The 22,495-nt window shown below is 45.7% G+C and overlaps 2 protein-coding genes across 2 annotated transcripts in view; one reads left to right on the top strand and one right to left on the bottom strand.

Annotated features, from left to right (window-relative positions):
* Position 1: 1 nt before the first annotated feature.
* On the bottom strand, positions 2–9,476 carry LOC119938502 (cytochrome c oxidase copper chaperone). Its single transcript, XM_038758346.1, has 4 exons — positions 9,397–9,476; positions 1,627–1,760; positions 1,400–1,511; positions 2–217 (listed from the first exon to the last, which is right to left on the bottom strand). The coding sequence occupies exons 2-3, from the start codon at positions 1,737–1,739 to the stop codon at positions 1,427–1,429; spliced, it is 198 nt and encodes a 65-aa protein (XP_038614274.1). The 5' UTR covers positions 1,740–1,760; positions 9,397–9,476; the 3' UTR covers positions 2–217; positions 1,400–1,426.
* A 5,540-nt stretch (positions 9,477–15,016) lies between these two features.
* CFAP91 (cilia and flagella associated protein 91) overlaps positions 15,017–22,495 on the top strand; it is a 38,335-nt gene continuing 30,856 nt past the window's right edge. The window contains exons 1-5 of the mRNA XM_038757875.1: positions 15,017–15,129; positions 17,884–17,960; positions 18,142–18,299; positions 18,583–18,666; positions 21,405–21,461. Coding sequence (XP_038613803.1) covers positions 15,033–15,129; positions 17,884–17,960; positions 18,142–18,299; positions 18,583–18,666; positions 21,405–21,461 — 473 coding nt within the window. The 5' untranslated portion in view covers positions 15,017–15,032. The remainder of the gene's footprint in view (positions 15,130–17,883; positions 17,961–18,141; positions 18,300–18,582; positions 18,667–21,404; positions 21,462–22,495) is intronic.

Here is a 22,495-nt window from a genome sequence, read left to right as displayed (position 1 = left end):
AAACCACCGGAGCCGGGAGAGGTTTCCAACCCGCTTTATTCGAGCGAGGCGCCCCCGGCCCCTTCCCCCCCGGGCGAAATCCTTCTGCTCCCAACAAGTCCCATGGAGACGCCTCTCATCCCTCCGAATCCCGCTTTCGGAGGATGCCCCGTCCCGGGAATGCTGAGCGTCCGGCTCTTCCGGGAAAGTTGCTCGCGAGACCGAGAGGTGGGGTCACCTGGGAACGGAGAAGCTGTTGAGGAGAAAGAGCCGGGCCCCCCCGCACCTCTTTTCTGTTTTAAGGGCGTCTGTTAAGCACCTGCTCTGTGTCGGGGACTGTACTGAGCGCTGGGGAAATTCATTCATTCATCCAATCGTATTTATTTTAGACTGTGAGCCCAATGTTGGGTAGGGACTGTCTCTATATGTTGCCAATTTGTACTTCCCAAGCGCTTGGTACGGTGCTCTGCACATAGTAAGCACTCAATAAATGCGATTGATGATTTTACAGTGCTCTGCACATAGTAAGCGCTCAATAAATACGATTGATTGATTGATTGATTATTGAGCGCTTACTGTGTGCAAAGCACTGGACTAAGCGTTCGGGAAGTCCAAGTTGGCAACATCTAGGCACGGTCCCTACCCAACGGCGGGCTCACAGGCTAGAAGGGGGAGACGGAGAACAAAACATATTAATAAAATAAATAGACTAGATATGTACAGATAAAATAAATAAATTCAAGCTAATCTGGTCAGACACGGTCCCTTTTCCGCCACAAAATAGGGCTCACAGTCTTCACCCCCATTTTACAGAGGAGGGAGCTGAGGCGGGGAAGTGACTTGCCCAGGGTCACCCAGCAGACCGGGGTAAGCCTCGGGAAGCAGCGTGGCTCAGTGGAAAGGGCCCGGGGTTCGGAGTCCGAGGTCGCGGGTTCGAATCCCGGCTCCGCCCCCTGTCCGCTGGGTGACTTCGGGCAAGTCACTTCAATCAATCAATCAATCAATCGTATTTATTGAGCGCTTACTATGTGCAGAGCACTGTACTAAGCGCTTGGGAAGTACAAATTGGCAACACACAGAGACAGTCCCTACCCAACAGTGGGCTCACAGTCTCAAAGGGGTAGACAGAGAACAGAACCAAACATACCAACAAAATAAAATAAATAGGATAGAAATGTGCAAGTAAAATAAATAAATAAATAAATAAATAAATAAATAAACAGAGTAATAAATATGTACAACCATATATACATATATACAGGTGCTGTGGGGAAGTCACTTGACTTCTCTGGGCCTCAGTGACCTCATCTGGACAATGGGGGTGGAGACTGGGAGCCCCACGTAGCCGGTATCTATCCCGGCGCTTAGAACGGCGCTCAGCACATAGTAAGCGCTTCATGAACGCCTCCCCGAGACTCACCTCGCGGCCGGCCGCCCCCGCCGCCATTTATATCTTGAAGCCCAGGGCACGCATGCAGTCCTTGTGGGCTTCGATCAGGTGGCCGCAGTGCTCTTCCCCCTTCTCGATGATGCTGCGGACAGAGCCGGGGTCCGGGTTCGAGAGATTTGGGGGACCCCCCCCCCCCGGATGGGGATGTAATCCGCCCCGCTGTGCCCCCTCCCCGCCCGGCCCTCCCACCCACCTACCAGGCGTCCCGCACTTTCTTGGTCTCCGGGCAAGCGCAGCACGGCTTCAGGGGCTTCTTCTCCGGCTTGTCAGAAGAGCCGGAATCGCACGCGACGGTGGCTAGACTGGACATCGTCCGGCGGCTCCAAGGACCCTTCAATCAATCAATCAATCAATCAATCAATCAATCAGTCGTACTGTGTGCCAAGCGCTGCTCTAGGCGCTGGGGACTGTGAGCCCACTCTTTTAGACTGTGAGCCCACTGTTGGGTAGGGACTGTCTCTATGTGATGCCAATTTGTACTTCCCAAGCGCTTAGTACAGTGCTCTGCACATAGTAAGCGCTCAATAAATACGATTGATTGATTGATTGATTGGGGGAGAGACAAGTTCATCAGGTCTAATACTAATTAATATTCTTATAGATTATAAATGATGATGGTATTTGTTAAGCGCTTACTATGTGCCAAGCACTGTTCTACGCGCTGGGGGAGAGACAAGTTCATCAGGTTTAATACTAATTAATATTCTTATATATTTATTTATGTATTATAAATGATGATGGTATTTGTTAAGCGCTTACTATGCACCAAGCGCTGTTCTACGCGCTGGGGGAGAGACAAGTTCATCAGGTTTAATACTAATTAATATTCTTATATATTATAAATGATGACAGTATTTGTTAAGCGCTTACTATGTGCCAAGCGCTGCTCTAGGCGCTGGGGGAGAGACAAGTTCATCAGGTTTAATACTAATTAATATTCTTATATATTTATTTATATATTATAAATGATGATGGTATTTGTTAAGCGCTTACTATGTGCCAAGCGCTGTTCTACGCGCTGGGGGAGAGACAAGTTCATCAGGTTTAATACTAATTAATATTCTTATATATTTATTTATGTATTATAAATGATGATGGTATTTGTTAAGCGCTTACTATGTGCCAAGTGCTGTTCTACGCGCTGGGGGAGAGACAAGTTCATCAGGTTTAATACTAATTAATATTCTTATATATTTATTTATATATTATAAATGATGATGGTATTTGTTAAGCGCTTACTATGTGCCAAGCACTGTTCTAAGCACTAGGGGAGAGACAAGTTCATCAGGTTTAATACTAATTAATATTCTTATATATTTATTTATATATTATAAATGATGACGGTATTTGTTAAGCGCTTACTATGTGCCAAGCGCTGTTCTACGCGCTGGGGGAGAGACAAGTTCATCAGGTTTAATACTAATTAATATTCTTATATATTTATTTATATATTATAAATGAATATGGTATTTGTTAAGCACTTACTATGTGCCAAGCACTGTTCTGAGCGCTGGGGGAGAGACAAGTTCATCAGGTTTAATACTAATTAATATTCTTATATATTTATTTATATATTATAAATGATTACGGTATTTGTTAAGCACTTACTATGTGCCAAGTGCTGTTCTACGCGCTGGGGGAGAGACAAGTTCATCAGGTTTAATACTAATTAATATTCTTATATATTTATTTATATATTATAAATGATGATGGTATTTGTTAAGCGCTTACTATGTGCCAAGCACTGTTCTGAGCACTGGGGGAGAGACAAGTTCATCAGGTTCAATACTAATTAATATTCTTATATATTTATTTATATATTATAAATGATGATGGTATTTGTTAAGCACTTACTATGTGCCAAGCACTGTTCTGAGCACTGGGGGAGAGACAAGTTCATCAGGTTTAATACTAATTAATATTCTTATATATTTATTTATATAATATAAATGATGATGGTATTTGTTAAGCGCTTACTATGTGCCAAGCACTGTTCTGAGCACTGGGGGAGAGACAAGTTCATCAGGTTTAATACTAATTAATATTCTTATATATTTATTTATACATTATAAATGATGATGGTATTTGTTAAGCGCTTATTATGTGCCAAGTGCTGTTCTACGCGCTGGGGGAGAGACAAGTTCATCAGGTTTAATACTAATTAATATTCTTATATATTTATTTATACATTATAAATGATGATTGTATATGTTAAGCACTTACTATGTTCCAAGCGCTGTTCTAAGCGCTGGGGGACAGACAAGTTCATCAGGTTTAATACTAATTAATATTCTTATATATTTATTTATGTATTATAAATGATGATGGTATTTGTTAAGCGCTTACTATGTGCCAAGTGCTGTTCTACGCGCTGGGGGAGAGACAAGTTCATCAGGTTTAATACTAATTAACATTCTTATATATTTATTTATATATTATAAATGATGACGGTATTTGTTAAGCACTTACTATGTGCCAAGCACTGTTCTGAGCGCTGGGGGAGAGACAAGTTCATCAGGTTCAATACTAATTAATATTCTTATATATTTATTTATATATTATAAATGATGATGGTATTTGTTAAGCACTTACTATGTGCCAAGCACTGTTCTGAGCACTGGGGGAGAGACAAGTTCATCAGGTTTAATACTAATTAATATTCTTATATATTTATTTATATAATATAAATGATGATGGTATTTGTTAAGCGCTTACTATGTGCCAAGCACTGTTCTGAGCACTGGGGGAGAGACAAGTTCATCAGGTTTAATACTAATTAATATTCTTATATATTTATTTATACATTATAAATGATGATGGTATTTGTTAAGCGCTTATTATGTGCCAAGTGCTGTTCTACGCGCTGGGGGAGAGACAAGTTCATCAGGTTTAATACTAATTAATATTCTTATATATTTATTTATACATTATAAATGATGATTGTATATGTTAAGCACTTACTATGTTCCAAGCGCTGTTCTAAGCGCTGGGGGACAGACAAGTTCATCAGGTTTAATACTAATTAATATTCTTATATATTTATTTATGTATTATAAATGATGATGGTATTTGTTAAGCGCTTACTATGTGCCAAGTGCTGTTCTACGCGCTGGGGGAGAGACAAGTTCATCAGGTTTAATACTAATTAACATTCTTATATATTTATTTATATATTATAAATGATGACGGTATTTGTTAAGCACTTACTATGTGCCAAGCACTGTTCTGAGCGCTGGGGGAGAGACAAGTTCATCAAGTTCAATACTAATTAATATTCTTATATATTCATTTATATATTATAAATGATGATGGCATTTGTTAAGCGCTTACTATGTGCCAAGCACTGTTCTGAGCACTGGGGGAGAGACAAGTTCATCAGGTTTAATAATAATTAACATTCTTATATATTTATTTATATATTATAAATGATGATGGTATTTCTTAAACACTTACTATGTGCCAAGTGCTGTTCTACGAGCTGGGGGAGAGACAAGTTCATCAGGTTTAATAATAATTAATATTCTTATATATTTATTTATATATTATAAATGATGATGGTATTTGTTAAGCACTTACTATGTGCCAAGTGCTGTTCTACGTGCTGGGGGAGAGACAAGTTCATCAGGTTTAATACTAATTAATATTCTTATATATTTATTTATATATTATAAATGATGATGGTATTTGTTAAGCACTTAATATGTGCCAAGTGCTATTCTACGTGCTGGGGGAGAGACAAGTTCATCAGGTTTAATAATAACTAATATTCTTATATATTTATTTATATATGATAAATGATGATGGTATTTGTTAAGCACTTACTATGTGCCAAGCACTGTTCTAAGCGCTGGGTGAGGGACAAGTTCATCAGTTTTAATAATAATAGTACTTAATATTCTTATGTATTTATACATTATAAATGATGATGGTATTTGTTAAGCGCTTACTATGTGCCAAGAGCTGTTCTAAGCGCTGGGGGAGAGACAGGTTCATCAGGTTTAATAATAATTAATATTCTTATATATTTATTTATATATTATGAATGATGGTATTTGTTAAGCGCTTACTATGTGCCAGGCGCTGTTCTAAGCGCTGGGGGAGAGACACGTTCATCAGGTTTAATAATAATTAATGTCCTTATATATTTATTTATATATTATGAATGATGGTATTTGTTAAGCGCTTACTATGTGCCAAGCACTGTTCTAAGTGCTGAGGGAGAGACACGTTCATCAGGTTTAATATTAATATTCTTATATATTTATTTATATATTATAAATGATGATGGTATTTGTTAAGCGCTTACTATGTGCCAAGCACTGTTCTAAACGCTGGGGGAGAGACAAGTTCATCAGGTTTAATACTAATTAATATTCTTATATATTTATTTATATATTATAAATGATGATGGTATTTGTTAAGTGCTTACTATGTGCCAAGCACTGTTCTAAGCACTGGGGGAGAGAGCCCCACGGGGGACAACCTGATGACCTTGTATCTCCCCAGCGCTTAGGACAGTGTTTGGCACATAGTAAGCGCTTAACAAATACCACCATTACTATCATTATTCTGTGGGCCTCAGTGACCTCATCTGTAAAATGGGGATGAAGACAGTGAGCCCCACGGGGGACAACCTGATGACCTTGGATCCCCCACAGCGCTTAGGACAGTGCTTGGCACATAGTAAGCGCTTAACAAATAACACCATTATTATCATTATTCTGTGGGCCTCAGTGACCTCATCTGTAAAATGGGGATGAAGACAGTGAGCCCCACGGGGGACAACCTGATGACCTTGGATCCCCCACAGCGCTTAGGACAGTGCTTGGCACATAGTAAGCGCTTAACAAATAACACCATTATTATCATTATTCTGTGGGCCTCAGTGACCTCATCTGTAAAATGGGGATGAAGACAGTGAGCCCCACGGGGGACAACCTGATCACCTTGGATCCCCCACAGCGCTTAGGACAGTGCTTGGCACATAGTAAGCGCTTAACAAATACCATCATTACTATCATTATTCTGTGGGCCTCAGTGACCTCATCTGTAAAATGGGGATGAAGACAGTGAGCCCCACGGGGGACAACTTGATGACCTTGGATCCCCCCCGCCTCCGGCGCTTAGAACAGAGCTTGGCACATAGTAAGCAGCGTGGCTCAGTGGAAAGAGCCCGGGCTTTGGAGTCAGAGGACATGGGTTCAAATCCCAGCTCCGCCAATTGTCAGCTGTGTGACTTTGGGCAAGCCACTTTCATTCATTCAATTGTATTGAGCGCTTACTGTGTGCCGAGCACTGTACTAAGCACTTGGGAAGTACAAGTTGGCAACATATAAAGACGGTCCCTACCCAACAGTGGGCTCACTTCTCTGTGCCTCAGTTCCCTCATCTGTAAAATGGGGGTGAAGCCTGGGAGCCCCCCGTGGGCCAACTTGATCAATCAATCAATCGTATTTATTGAGCGCTTACTGTGTGCGGAGCACTGTACTAAGCGCTTGGGAAGTACAAATCGGCAACATATAGAGCCGGTCCCTACCCAACAGTGGGCTCACTTCTTTGTGCCTCAGTTCCCTCATCTGTAAAATGGGGATGAAGCCTGGGAGCCCCTGTGGGCCAACTTGATCAATCAATCAATTGTACTTATTGAGCGCTTACTGTGTGCAGAGCACTGTACTAGGCGCTTGGGAAGTCCAAGCTGGCAACATATAGAGACGGTCCCTACCCAAAAGTGCGCTCACAGTCCAGAAATCAATCAATCGTATTTACTGAGCGCTTACTGTGTGCAGAGCATTGTACTAAGCGCTTGGGAAGTACAAGTTGGCAACATATAGAGACAGTCCCTACCCAACAGCGGGCTCACAGTCTACAAATCAATCAATTGTATTTATTGAGCGCTTTCTGTGTGCGGAGCACTGTACTAGGCGCTTGGGAAGTCCAAGCTGGCAACATATAGAGGTGGTCCCCACCCAACAGTGGGCTCACTTCTCTGTGCCTCAGTTCCCTCATCTGTAAAATGGGGATGAAGCCTGGGAGCCCCCCGTGGGCCAACTTGATCAATCAATCACATTTATTGAGCGCTTACTGTGTGCGGAGCACTGTACTAAGCGCTTGGGAAGTACAAATTGGCAACATATAGAGACGGTCCCTACCCAACAGTGGGCTCACAGTCCAGAAATCAATCAATTGTATTTATTGAGCGCTTTCTGTGTGCGGAGCACTGTACTAGGCGCTTGGGAAGTCCAAGTTGGCAACATATAGAGACGGTCCCTACCCAACAGTGGGCTCACAGTCCAGAAATCAATCAATCGTATTTACTGAGCGCTTCCTGTGTGCGGAGCACTGTACTAAGCGCTTGGGAAGTCCAAGTTGGCAACATATAGAGACGGTCCCCACCCAACAGTGGGCTCACTTCTCTGTGCCTCAGTTCCCTCATCTGTAAAATGGGGATGAAGCCTGGGAGCCCCCCGTGGGCCAACTTGATCACTTGTAACCTCCCCAGCGCTTAGAACAGCGCTGGGCACAGAGTGAGCGCTTAACAAAAGCCATCATTATCATTTTCAAGCGCTTAGTACAGTGCCCTGCACACAGTAAGCGCTCAACAAATACGATTGAATGAAGAGTAAGCGTTTAACAAATATGATGATTATGATGATGGTTGGGATGGTGTGCTTGGAGGCCCCCCCACCCCGGCCTCCCTCCACCTCCCCGTCGGGGATAAATAATGTAATAATGAAAGCATTTATTAAGCACTTACTATGTGCCAAGCACTGTTCTAAGCGCTGGGGAGGTTACAAGGCGATCAGGTTGTCCCACGGGGGGCTCCCAGTCTTCGTCCCCATTTTCCAGATGAGGGAACAGAGGCCCAGAGAATAGTAATAATAATAATAGTGGCATTTATTAAGCACTTAGTATGTGCCAAGCACTGTTCTAAGCGCTGGGGAGGTTACAAGGTGATGAGGTTGTCCCACGGGGGGCTCACAGTCTTCATCCCCATTTTCCAGATGAGGGAACTGAGGCCCAGCGAATACTACTACTACTACTACTAATAATAATAATAATAATGGCATTTATTGAGCACTTACTATATGCAAACCACTGTTCTAAGTATTGGGGAGGTTACAAGGTGATGAGGTTGTCCCACGGGGGGCTCCCAGTCTTGATCCCCATTTTCCAGATGAGGGCACTGAGGCCCAGAGAATAATAAAATAATAATAATAATAATGGCATTTATTAAGCACTTAGTATGTGCCAAGCACTGTTCTAAGCGCTGGGGAGGCTACAAGATGACGAGGTTGTCCCACGTGGGGCTCCCAGTCTTCATCCCCATTTTCCAGATGAGGGAACTGAGGCCCGGAGAATAATAATAATGAAAGCATTTATTAAGCACTTACTATGTGCCAAGCACTGTTCTAAGCGCTGGGGAGGTTACAAGGCGATGAGGTTGTCCCACGGGGGGCTTCCAGTCTTCATCCCCATTTTCCAGATGAGGGAACTGAGGCCCAGAGAATAATAATAATAATAATAATGGCATTTATTAAGCACTTACTATGTGCCAAGCACTGTTCTAAGCGCTGGGGAAGCTACAAGGTGATGAGGTTGTCCCACGTGGGGCTCCCAGTCTTCATCCCCATTTTCCAGATGAGGGAACTAAGTCCCAGAGAAAAATAATAATAATAATAATGGCATTTATTAAGCACTTACTATTTGCCAAGCACTGTTCTAAGCGCTGGGGAGGTTACAAGGTGATCAGGTTGTCCCACGGGGGGCTCCCAGTCTTCATCCCCATTTTCCAGATGAGGGCACTGAGGCCCAGAGAAGTGACTCGCCCGAAGTCCCCCAGCGAACAGGGATTCGAACCCAGAACCTCCGCCTCCAAAGCCCGGGCTCTTTCCCCTCACTAGGCCACGCTGCTTCCCCCGGGATGGAAAGGACGGAGGGCGGGAGCGTATTGGCCGCCCCGCTCCTACCTGGTGGACGCACGACTAGGCCTTCCGCCGGGCCCGCGCCTGCGCAGTGTCCCCCTGGGAGGGGGGCCCCTCCTTCCTCAGCCTATGTACTGAGCGCCTCCTGCGGGCGGGCTACTGGATGGAGGGCATGGGAGACTTCATTCATTCAATGGTATTTATTGAGCGCTTACTGTGTGCAGAGCACTGGACTAAGCGCTTGGGAAGTCCAAGTTGGCAACATCGAGAGATGTTGTACCAGGCGCTTAGTACAGTGCTCTGCACAGAGTAAGCGCTCAATAAATACGATTGATGATGATGATGAGAGACGGGCCCTACCCAACAGCGGGCTCACAGTCTAGAAGGGGGAGACAGAGGACAAAACCAAACATAGTAACAAAATAAAATAAATAGAATAGATAGGTACAAGTAAAATAAATAGAGTAATAAATACGTACAAACATATATACATAGACACAGGTGCTGTGGGGAAGGGACTTCAATAGTCATTCAGTCGTGTTGATTTATCATCATCATCAATCGTATTTATTGAGCGCTTACCGCGTGCAGAGCACTGGACTAAGCGCTTGGGAAGTCCAAGTTGGCAACATCTAGAGACGGTCCCTGCCCAACAGTGGGCTCACAGTCTGAAAGGGGGGAGACAGAGAACAAAACCAAACAGACTAACAAAATAAAATAAATAGGATAGATATGTACAAGTAAAATAAATAAATGGAGTAATAAATATGTACAGACATATATCCATCTATACAGGTGCTGTGGGGAAAGGAAGGAGGTAAGATGGGGGGTGGAGAGGGGGATAAGGGGGAGAGGGAGGAAGGGGCTCAGTCTGGGAAGGCCTCCTGGAGGAGGTGAGCTCTCAGTAGGGCCTTGAAGGGAGGAAGAGAGCGAGCTGGGCGGATGGGCAGAGGGATTGGGGGCATTCCAGGCCCGGGGGAGGACGTGGGCCGGGGGTCGACGGCGGGACAGGCGAGAGCGAGGTCGCCCCCATCTTACCTCCTTCCCTTCCCCACAGCACCTGTATATATGTATATATGTTTGTACAGATTTTTTTACTCTATTTATTTATTTTATTTGTACATATCTATTCTATTTATTTTATTTTGTTACTATGTTTGGTTTGGTTCTCTGTCTCCCCCTTTTAGACTGTGAGCCCACTGTTGGGTAGGGACTGTCTCTAGATGTTGCCAATTTGTACTTCCCAAGCGCTTAGTCCAGTGCTCTGCACATAGTAAGCGCTCAATAAATACGATTGATGATGATGATGATGATGATTAGCAGCAGAGGAGTGCTTGCTGTGTGCAGAGCACTGGACTAAGCGCTTGGGAAGTCCAAGTTCATTCATTCATTATATGTAGACTGTGAGCCCACTGTTGGGCAGGGACTGTCTCTATATGTTGCCAATTTGTACTTCCCAAGCGCTTAGTCCAGTGCTCTGCACACAGTAAGCGCTCAATAAATACGATTGATGATGATGATGTTGCCAACATGTGAGAGTCCCACCTCCTCCAGGAGGCCTTCCCAGACTGAGCCCCCTCCTTCCTCTCCCTCTCTCCATCCCCCATCTTACCTCCTTCCCTTTCCCACAGCACCTGTATATATGTACATATGTTTGTACAGATTTATTACTCTATTTTTTTATTTATTTTACTTGTACTTATCCATTGTATTTATTTTATTTTGTTAATATATTTGGTTTTGTTTGTACATATGTATCACTCTATTTTACTTGTACTTATCTATTGTATTTAATTTATTTTGTTCGTATGTTTGGTTTTGTTCTCCGTCTCCCCCTTCTAGCCTGTGAGCCCACTGTTGGGTAGGGACTGTCCTCTAGATGTTGCCAATTTGTACTTCCCAAGCGCTTAGTCCAGTGCTCTGCACACAGTAAGCGCTCAATAAATACGATTGATGATGATGATGTTGCCAACATGTGACAGTCTCACCTCCTCCAGGAGGCCTTCCCACACTGAGCCCCTTCCTTCCTCTCCCCCTCTCCATCCCCCCCATCTTACCTCCTTCCCTTCCCCACAGCACCTGTATATATGTACATATGTTTGTACATATTTATTACTCTATTTACTTATTTATTTCACTTGTACTTATCTATTGTATTTATTTTATTTTGTTAATATGTTTTTGGTTTTGTTTGTACAAATTTATCACTCTATTTCTTTATTTTACTTGTACTTATCTATTGTATTTATTTTATTTTGTTGGTATGTTTGGTTTTGTTCTCCAGTCTCCCGCTTCTAGCCTGTGAGCCCACTGTTGGGTAGGGACTGTCTCTAGATGTTGCCAATTTGTACTTCCCAAGCGCTTAGTCCAGTGCTCTGCACACAGTAAGCGCTCAATAAATACGATTGATGATGATGATGTTGCCAACATGTGAGAGTTCCACCTCCTCCAGGAGGCCTTCCCAGACTGAGCCCCCTCCTTCCTCTCCCTCTCTCCATCCCCCATCTTACCTCCTTCCCTTTCCCACAGCACCTGTATATATGTACATATGTTTGTACAGATTTATTACTCTATTTTTTTATTTATTTTACTTGTACTTATCCATTGTATTTATTTTATTTTGTTAATATATTTGGTTTTGTTTGTACATATTTATCACTCTATTTATTTTACTTGTACTTATCTATTGTATTTAATTTATTTTGTTCGTATGTTTGGTTTTGTTCTCCGTCTCCCCCTTCTAGCCTGTGAGCCCACTGTTGGGTAGGGACTGTCCTCTAGATGTTGCCAATTTGTACTTCCCAAGCGCTTAGTCCAGTGCTCTGCACACAGTAAGCGCTCAATAAATACGATTGATGATGATGATGTTGCCAACATGTGACAGTCTCACCTCCTCCAGGAGGCCTTCCCACACTGAGCCCCTTCCTTCCTCTCCCCCTCTCCATCCCCCCCATCTTACCTCCTTCCCTTCCCCACAGCACCTGTATATATGTACATATGTTTGTACATATTTATTACTCTATTTACTTATTTATTTCACTTGTACTTATCTATTGTATTTATTTTATTTTGTTAATATGTTTTTGGTTTTGTTTGTACAAATTTATCACTCTATTTCTTTATTTTACTTGTACTTATCTATTGTATTTATTTTATTTTGTTGGTATGTTTGGTTTTGTTCTCCAGTCTCCCGCTTCTAGCCTGTGAGCCCACTGTTGGGTAGGGACTGTCTCTAGATGTTGCCAATTTGTACTTCCCAAGCGCTTAGTCCAGTGCTCTGCACACAGTAAGCGCTCAATAAATACGATTGATGATGATGATGTTGCCAACATGTGAGAGTTCCACCTCCTCCAGGAGGCCTTCCCAGACTGAGCCCCCTCCTTCCTCTCCCTCTCTCCATCCCCCATCTTACCTCCTTCCCTTTCCCACAGCACCTGTATATATGTACATATGTTTGTACAGATTTATTACTCTATTTTTTTATTTATTTTACTTGTACTTATCCATTGTATTTATTTTATTTTGTTAATATATTTGGTTTTGTTTGTACATATTTATCACTCTATTTATTTTACTTGTACTTATCTATTGTATTTAATTTATTTTGTTCGTATGTTTGGTTTTGTTCTCCGTCTCCCCCTTCTAGCCTGTGAGCCCACTGTTGGGTAGGGACTGTCTCTATATGTTGCCAATTTGTACTTCCCAAGCGCTTAGTCCAGTGCTCTGCACACAGTAAGCGCTCAATAAATACGATTGATGATGATGATGTTGCCAACATGTGACAGTCTCACCTCCTCCAGGAGGCCTTCCCACACTGAGCCCCTTCCTTCCTCTCCCCCTCTCCATCCCCCCCATCTTACCTCCTTCCCTTCCCCACAGCACCTGTATATATGTACATATGTTTGTACATATTTATTACTCTATTTACTTATTTATTTCACTTGTACTTATCTATTGTATTTATTTTATTTTGTTAATATGTTTTTGGTTTTGTTTGTACAAATTTATCACTCTATTTCTTTATTTTACTTGTACTTATCTATTGTATTTATTTTATTTTGTTGGTATGTTTGGTTTTGTTCTCCAGTCTCCCGCTTCTAGCCTGTGAGCCCACTGTTGGGTAGGGACTGTCTCTAGATGTTGCCAATTTGTACTTCCCAAGCGCTTAGTCCAGTGCTCTGCACACAGTAAGCGCTCAATAAATACGAATGATGATGATGATGTTGCCAACATGTGAGAGTCTCACCTCCTCCAGGAGGTCTTCCCAGACTGAGCCCCCTCCTTCCTCTCCCCTTCTCCATCCCCCCATCTTACCTCCTTCCCTTTCCCACAGCACCTGTATATATGTACATATGTTTGTACATATTTATTACTCTATTTTACTTGTACTTATCTATTGTATTTATTTTATTTTGTTAATATGTTTGGTTTTGTTTGTACATATTTATCACTCTATTTATTTTACTTGTACTTATCTATTGTATTTAATTTATTTTGTTCGTATGTTTGGTTTTGTTCTCCGTCTCCCCCTTCTAGCCTGTGAGCCCACTGTTGGGTAGGGACTGTCTCTAGATGTTGCCAATTTGTACTTCCCAAGCGCTTAGTCCAGTGCTCTGCACACAGTAATAGCTCAATAAATACGATTGATGATGATGATGTTGCCAACATGTGAGAGTCTCACCTCCTCCAGGAGGCCTTCCCAGACGGAGCCCCCTCCTTCCTCTCCCCCACTCCATCCCCCCCATCTTACCTCCTTCCCTTCCCCACAGCACCTGTACATATGTACATATGTTTGTACAGATTTATTACTCTATTTTATTATTTATTTCACTTGTACTTATCTATTGTATTTATTTTATTTTGTTAATATGTTTGGTTTTGTTTGTACATATTTATCACTCTATTTATTTATTTATTTTACTTGTACTTATCTATTGTATTTATTTTGTTAGTATGTTTGGTTTTGTTCTCCAGTCTCCCGCTTCTAGCCCGTGAGCCCGCTGTTGGGTAGGGGACCGTCTCTAGATGTTGCCAACTTGGACTTCCCAAGCGCTTAGTACACTGTTCTGCACACAGTAAGCGCTCAATACATATGATTGATGATGGTGATTGAATGAATGAATGAATGAATGAATGAAGCGGAGCCCTCCCGGCCCCGCGCATGCGCCGTCCCCTCCCAGCACCGCCCTGTATGACTCCGCCCTCCCCCGCCCTCTCTCACGCACACGCGAGCGCCCCCTGCCCCGCCCTCCCGCACGCATGCGCGGAACCCTGCCCCCTCACGCGCGCATGCGCAGATCCATCCCAGCCCCCGCCCTGTATGACTCCGCCCTCCCTCACGCGCGTTCGGAGCGCTCCCTGCCCCGCCCTCCCGACCCCGCGCTCCCGCGCGCATGCGCTGTTCCCTCCCAGCCCCCGCCCTGTATGACTCCGCCCTCCCTCCCTCACGGTCGGAGCGCTCCCTCCCTGCCCCGCCCTCCCGCGCGCATGCGCGTTTCCCTCCCAGCGCCGCCCCGTATGACTCCGCACGCATGCGCGGAGCCCTCCCGGCCCGCGGCTCGCGCGCGTGCGCGGCGTCGGTTTCCATGGGGACGGCCGCCCCTCTGGCGCCGATGGCGGGCCTGAGGCGGGCGGGTGGCGAGGCGACGATGGGCACCACGAACCGGGGCCGGACGGAGCCCATGGCGGCTGCCCGGGACCCTCCGCCCGACGGGGCCCTGTTGGGGCCCCGCCCGGCCCGGCCCACGCTCGAGAACCGACCCTACGACCACCTCTATGGTGAGGCCCGACCCCTGACCTTTGACCCCTGACCCCTGACCCCATCCACACGGGGGCGATTTGGAGGGGGAAAAAAAGGGGGTCCCCCCTTCAGGGCCATGCCCCCCGTCTCCCTCCCTCCTTGCCTACGTGCCCCCCGCCCCAAATCACGTGACTTTTTCCTCAGAAGCCCCCCCCAAATCAGCCGCGGCCCCCCTGAGCCAAACTCCCGGCATCCCTCGGGGCAGGCCTGGCTTTCATTCCTTCATTCATTCATTCACTCACCCAGGCGCCCCCTCAGCCACTCAGTCAGTCGTATTTATTTATAATAATAATAATAATGATGGCATTGATTAATTGCTTACTATGTTCTAAGCGCTGGGGAGCCTTTATACCACAACTGTTGTTAGTAGTTAGCATTATTGGGCGGAATTAATTGGGTCACAATCAGTCTGGGCATCCTGTCACATTCATTCAGTCGTACCTATGGAGCGCTCACTGTGTGCAGAGCACTGTACTAAGCGCTTGGGAAGTCCAAGTGGGCAACATATAGAGACGGTCCCTACCCAACTGCGGGCCCACAGTCTAGAAGGTGATTAGGTTGTCCTAATTTGTTAGTAAGCGCTTAACAAATAACAACATTATTATTATTATTATTATTAAATACCACAACTGTTGTTAGTAGCGTTATTGGGCGGAATTAATTGGATCATGATCTGTCTGGGCATCCTGTCACATTCATTCAGTCGTACCTATGGAGCGCTCACTGTGTGCAGAGCACTGTACTAAGCGCTTGGGAAGTCCAAGTCGGCAACGTATAGAGGCGGTCCCTACCCGACAACGGGCTCACAGTCTAGAAGGTTGTCCTAATTTGTTAGTAAGCGCTTAACAAATAACAACATCGTTATTATTATTATTATTAAATACCACAACTGTTGTTAGTAGTTAGCATTATTGGGCAGAATTAATTGGGTCACGATCAGTCTGGGCATCCTGTCACATTCATTCAGTCGTACCTATGGAGCGCTCACTGTGTGCAGAGCACTGTACTAAGCGCTTGGGAAGTCCAAGTCGGCAACGTATAGAGGCGGTCCCTACCCGGCAACGGGCTCACAGTCTAGAAGTCTATAAATACCACTATTATAATTATTATTATTCAGTCATTCATTCATTCAATCCCCCCACACACACCCCCGATGACATTCATTCATTCCATCGTATTTATTGAGCGCTTACTGTGTGCAGAGCACTGTACTAAGCGCTTGGGAAGTCCAAGTCGGCAACATATAGAGACGGTCCCTACCCAACTGCGGGCTCACAGTCTAGAAGGTGATTAGGTTGTCCTAGTTTGTTAGTAAGAGCTTAATAAATAACAACATCGTTATTATTATTATTATTATTAAATACCACAACTGTTGCTAGTAGTTAGCATTATTGGGCGGAATTAATTGGATCACGATCGGTCTGGGCATCCTGTCACATTCATTCAGTCGTACCTACAGAGTGCTCACTGTGTGCAGAGCACTGTACTAAGCGCTTGGGAAGTCCAAGTCGGCAACATATAGAGGCGGTCCCTACCCGGCAACGGGCTCACAGTCTAGAAGTCTATAAATACCACTATTATAATTATTATTATTCAGTCATTCATTCATTCAATCCCCCCACACACACCCCCGATGACATTCATTCATTCCATCGTATTTATTGAGCGCTTACTGTGTGCAGAGCACTGTACTAAGCGCTTGGGAAGTCCAAGTCGGCAACATATAGAGACGGTCCCTACCCAACTGCAGGCTCACAGTCTAGAAGGTGATTAGGTTGTCCTAGTTTGTTAGTAAGAGCTTAACAAATAACAACATCGTTATTATTATTATTATTAAATACCACAACTGTTGTTAGTAGTTAGCATTATTGGGCGGAATTAATTGGGTCACGATCGGTCTGGGCATCCTGTCACATCCATTCAGTCGTACCTACGGAGCGCTCACTGTGTGCAGAGCACTGTAGTAAGCGCTTGGGAAGTCCAAGTCGGCAACGTATAGAGGCGGTCCCTACCCGGCAACGGGCTCACAGTCTAGAAGTCTATAAATACCACTATTATAATTATTATTATTCAGTCATTCATTCATTCAATCCCCCCACACACACCCCCGATGACATTCATTCATTCCATCGTATTTATTGAGCGCTTACTGTGTGCAGAGCACTGTACTAAGCGCTTGGGAAGTCCAAGTCGGCAACATATAGAGACGGTCCCTACCCAACTGCAGGCTCACAGTCTAGAAGGTGATTAGGTTGTCCTAGTTTGTTAGTAAGAGCTTAACAAATAACAACATCGTTATTATTATTATTATTAAATACCACAACTGTTGTTAGTAGTTAGCATTATTGGGCGGAATTAATTGGGTCACGATCGGTCTGGGCATCCTGTCACATTCATTCAGTCGTACCTACGGAGCGCTCACTGTGTGCAGAGCACTGTAGTAAGCGCTTGGGAAGTCCAAGTCGGCAACGTATAGAGGCGGTCCCCACCCGGCAACGGGCTCACAGTCTAGAAGTCTATAAATACCACTATTATAATTATTATTATTCAGTCATTCATTCATTCAGTCCCCCCACACACACCCCCGGTGACATTCATTCATTCCATTGTATTTATTGAGCGCTTACTGTGGGCAGAGCACTGCCCTAAGCGCTTGGGAAGTCCAAATTGGCAACATATGGCGACGGTCCCTACCCAACAGCGGGCTCACAGACATCCTATTCCCGTTGCAGACCCGCTGTTCACCGTGTCCAGTGAGCAGGACCACGCCCAGGCCGACATCCGGGCCATCCTCCTACAAAACAGGCTGGTAAGAATAACAGTGGCGTGTTTTAAGCGCTTACTATGTTCTAAGCGCCGGGAAGGTTGCAAGGCGAGGCCGCCACGCCGCGCGCGGGAAGCAGCGCGGGCTGGGCTCGGAGTCGGAAGGGAAGAGGGAGGGGGGGTGTCAAGCCCACCGCCGCCGTGCCGACGTCCGGGCTTGCCTCCAGCTGAAGCTCCCCAGGTTTCGGAGCATGTTCAGTCACCTCCGACAGTACCCCAGCTTCTCCCTGGCGATGCCCACCAAAGACCTGGTCCCGCCGTTCGTCGACCGCGCCTGGAGGGGCCTGGCCCAGCAGCGGAGGGAAGCTCTCCGGAGGCTGGCAGCGTGAGTGTGCGGTCCCCTCATTCGTTCAGTCGTATTTACTGAGCGCTCACCGTGTGCAGGGCACCGGACGAGCGCTTGGGAAGTCCACGTTGGCAACATAGGCGGTCCCGGCCCGACGGCGGGCTCGCCGTCTGGAGCCGCCGGCCCCGTATCCGTCCAGCCCCCGCGGAGACGGCGGGAGAAAGTCGGGGGGAGAGGCGGAACTGGGCGTCCACACTGCCGGCTCACCGCCCCTTTGGCCACCACTGGCGGTCTCTCATCACGGTCTTCCTGCCTCCCGTAGATCGGACCCTTCTTTTCCGCTGCCCCGGGAAGTTTACGAGGACCCCGAAGTCAGCGGGAGGAATCGCTACAAGTATTTTGAACGGTAGGGAACAGCCGCCGCGGCTCCGGTGATGACGGTGATGGCATTTGTTACGCGCTTACTGTGTGCGAAGCACTGTTCTGATACTCGGGGGTGAGGGGTGAGGCCCCTCCGACCCCCAGAGCGTCCGAGCAGATCAGAGGGACCCGCGGGGGACCGTTCAGTGGACGGTCAGGCCAGGGCGGAGAAATAATAATATTTGTGGTCGTTGTTAAGTGCTTACTATGTGCCGGGCACTGTTCTAAGCGCTGGGTTGAATAGCAGTTATAATTCATAATAATTGTGCTATTAAGTGCTTACTACGCGTCAGGCGTTCTTCTAAGCGCCGGGGTAGCTACAAGATAGTTGGGTTAGACACTGCCCCTGCCCCACATTTTCCAGATGAGGGGACTGAGGGCCGGAGAAGTGAAGTGACTTGCCTAAGGTCACACGGCCGACGAGCGGAGGAGCCGGGATTAGAACCCACGACCTCCGGCTCGGCCCACTGTGCCGTGACCCGTATGCCTTCCCTAAGCCCCCCTTTCCTCTTCTCCCACTCCCTTCTGCGTCCCCCCGACTCGCTCCCTTTCTTCATCCCCCGTCCCAGCCCCGCGCCACTTCATTCATTCAGTCGTATTTACTGAGCGCTTACTGTGTGCGGAGCACTGGACTAAGCGCTTGGAAAGCGCAATTCGGCGAGAGATAGAGACGGTCCCTACCCAACGACGGGCTCACGGTCTACACCCGTCCTTTATTTATTTAGATTAACGTCTGTCTCCCCCTCTAAACGGTAAGCTCGCTGTGGGCAGGGGGTGGGTAGGGACCGTCTCTAGATGTTGCCGACTTGTACTTCCCAAGCACTTAGTCCAGTGCCCTGCACACCGTAAGCGCTCAATAAATACGATTGAATGAATGAACTCTATTCTATTCCAATTTACTATTCTATTTATTTTATTTTGTTACTATGTTTTGTTTTGTTGTCTGTCTCCCCCTTCTTGACTGTGAGCCCGCTGTTGGGCAGGGACCGTCTCTCTATGTTGCCAGCTTGTACTTCCCAAGCGCTTAGTCCAGTGCCCTGCACACCGTAAGCGCTCAATAAATACGATTGAATGAATGAACTCTATTCTATTCCAATTTACCATTCTATTTATTTTATTTTGTTACTACGTTTTGTTTTGTTGTCTGTCTTCCCCTTCTAGACTGTGATCCCGCTGTTGGGCAGGGACCGTCTCTCTATGTTGCCAGCTTGTACTTCCCAAGCGCTAAGTCCAGTGCCCTGCACACCGTAAGCGCTCAGTAAATACGATTGAATGAATGAACTCTATTCTATTCCAATTTACCATTCTATTTATTTTATTTTGTTACTACGTTTTGTTTTGTTGTCCGTCTCCCCCTTCTAGACTGTGAGCCCGCTGTTGGGCAGGGACCGTCTCTCTATGTTGCCAGCTTGTACTTCCCAAGCGCTTAGTCCAGTGCCCTGCACACCGTAAGCGCTCAATAAATACGATTGAATGAATGATCTCTATTCTATTCCAATTTACTATTCTATTTATTTTATTTTGTTACTATGTTTTGTTTTGTTGTCCGTCTCCCCCTTCTAGACTGTGAGCCCGCTGTTGGGCAGGGACCGTCTCTCTATGTTGCCAGCTTGTACTTCCCAAGCGCTTAGTCCAGTGCCCTGCACACCGTAAGCGCTCAATAAATACGATTGAATGAATGAACTCTATTCTATTCCAATTTACCATTCTATTTATTTTATTTTGTTACTACGTTTTGTTTTGTTGTCTGTCTTCCCCTTCTAGACTGTGAGCCCGCTGTTGGGCAGGGACCGTCTCTCTATGTTGCCAGCTTGTACTTCCCAAGCGCTTAGTCCAGTGCCCTGCACACCGTAAGCGCTCAATAAATACGATTGAATGAATGATCTCTATTCTATTCCAATTTACTATTCTATTTATTTTATTTTGTTACTATGTTTTGTTTTGTTGTCCGTCTCCCCCTTCTAGACTGTGAGCCCGCTGTTGGGCAGGGACCGTCTCTCTATGTTGCCAGCTTGTACTTCCCAAGCGCTTAGTCCAGTGCCCTGCACACCGTAAGCGCTCAGTAAATACGATTGAATGAATGATCTCTATTCTATTCCAATTTACTATTCTATTTATTTTATTTTGTTACTACGTTTTGTTTTGTTGTCCGTCTCCCCCTTCTAGACTGTGAGCACGCTGTTGGGCAGGGACCGTCTCTCTATGTTGCCAGCTTGTACTTCCCAAGTGCTCAGTACAGTGCTCTGCACACAGTAAGCGCTCAATAAATACGACTGAATGAATGAATGTGTCTGTTTTCTCGTTCTGTCCTCCCCTCCCCTGGATTTAGTAAAACGGGGATTAAGATTGTGAGCCCCACGTGGGACAACTTGATCGCCTTGTATCCCCCCCAGCGCTTAGAACAGTGCTTTGCACATAGTAGGCGCTTAACAAATACCATCGTTATTTAGTACAGCGCTCTGCACTCCGTAAGCACTCAGTAAATACGAGTCTTCTAGACTGTGAGCCTAACGATGTGCATCTAGCTTTACTTCTATTTATTCCGCTGACTTGACACCCGTCCACGGATGTCAAGTATGTACGTATAAAGCCCCGTACGAGTATGTATGTATGCTTAGTACAGTGCTCTGCACACAGTAAGCGCTCAATAAATACAGTTGAATGAATGTATGTGTAAAGCCCCGCTTATTTCACACGCGTGTTTCCTCCTCCTTTTTTTTCCAGGCCTTTCCTCCCGTTCTTCAAACAGATGCCCCTCAATGCCATCCTCGCGGCAGACAGGTAGGAAGAGGGGCCCCGAGGCCCTCACTCTTTTCTAGGACAATGCGCGCGGGCCGTAGGCTGATTTCAGCGCTTAGAACAGTGCTCAGCGCTTAGAACAGTGCTTTGCACACAGGAAGCGCTTAACAAATACCAACGTTATTATTATTTCGAGAGCCCGGGGTTTGTTATCCGAGCCCCAGGCCGGGTTCCAGAGGGAAAGCCGTGGGTTTCATACGCGTGGATCTATTATTTCCATTCGTGCCCTCAGTCATCATCATCGTCAGTCGTATTTATTGAGCGCTTACTGGGTGCAGAGCACTGGACTAAGCGCTTGGGAAGTACAACTTGGCAACATATAGAGACGGCCCCTACCCAACAGTGGGCTCACAGTCTGAGTCGTATTTATTGAGCCCCACACCGCGTTGGAGAGCACCCTCCATATGTTTGCTGTCATCGGACTAGCAAGGAATGGGTCCGTTTACTCTCCTATTGTCATTCATTCATTCAATCGTATTTATTGAGCACTTACCGATGGCATTAATTAATCAATCAATCGTATTTATTGAGCGCTTACCGATGGCATTAATCAATCATCAATCAGTTGTATTTATTGAGCTCTTACTGTGTGCGGAGCACTGTACTAAGCGCTTGGGGGGTCCAAGTTGGCAACATCTAGAGACGGTCCCTACCCAACAGTGGGCTCACAGTCGAGTCATTAATAATAATGACGGCAATTATCAAGCGCTTACTATGTGCAAAGCACCGTTCTAAGCGCCGGGGAGGTTACAAGGTGATCAGGTTGTCCCTCGGGGGGCTCACAGTCTTCATCCCCATTTGACGGATGAGGGAACTGAGGCCCAGAGAAGTGAAGGGACTTGCCCGAAGTCACACAGCTGACAAGTGGCGGAGCCGGGATTTCATTCAGTGGTAGTTATTGAGCACTTACTGTGTGCTGAGCACTGTACTAAGCGCTTGGGAAGTCCAAGTTGGCAACATCTAGAGATGGTCCCTACCCAACAACGGGCTCACAGTCTAGAAGGGGGAGACAGAGG

Source organism: Tachyglossus aculeatus, chromosome 16, assembly GCF_015852505.1.
Source record: "Tachyglossus aculeatus isolate mTacAcu1 chromosome 16, mTacAcu1.pri, whole genome shotgun sequence".
Classification (NCBI taxonomy): domain Eukaryota; kingdom Metazoa; phylum Chordata; class Mammalia; order Monotremata; family Tachyglossidae; genus Tachyglossus; species Tachyglossus aculeatus.
Note: the sequence above shows the minus strand (reverse complement) of the source record. Positions and strands in the feature narration are given on the sequence as shown.

Bases quoted from the DNA above. Each gene is read 5' to 3' on its own strand.
- LOC119938502 (XM_038758346.1), bottom strand. From the start codon at position 1,739: ATGTCCAGTCTAGCCACCGTCGCGTGCGATTCCGGCTCTTCTGACAAG. The intron at 1,512-1,626 runs GTAGGTGGGTGG...CTCTGTCCGCAG, and splicing joins AAGAAAGTGCGGGACGCCTG to CATCATCGAGAAGGGGGAAG.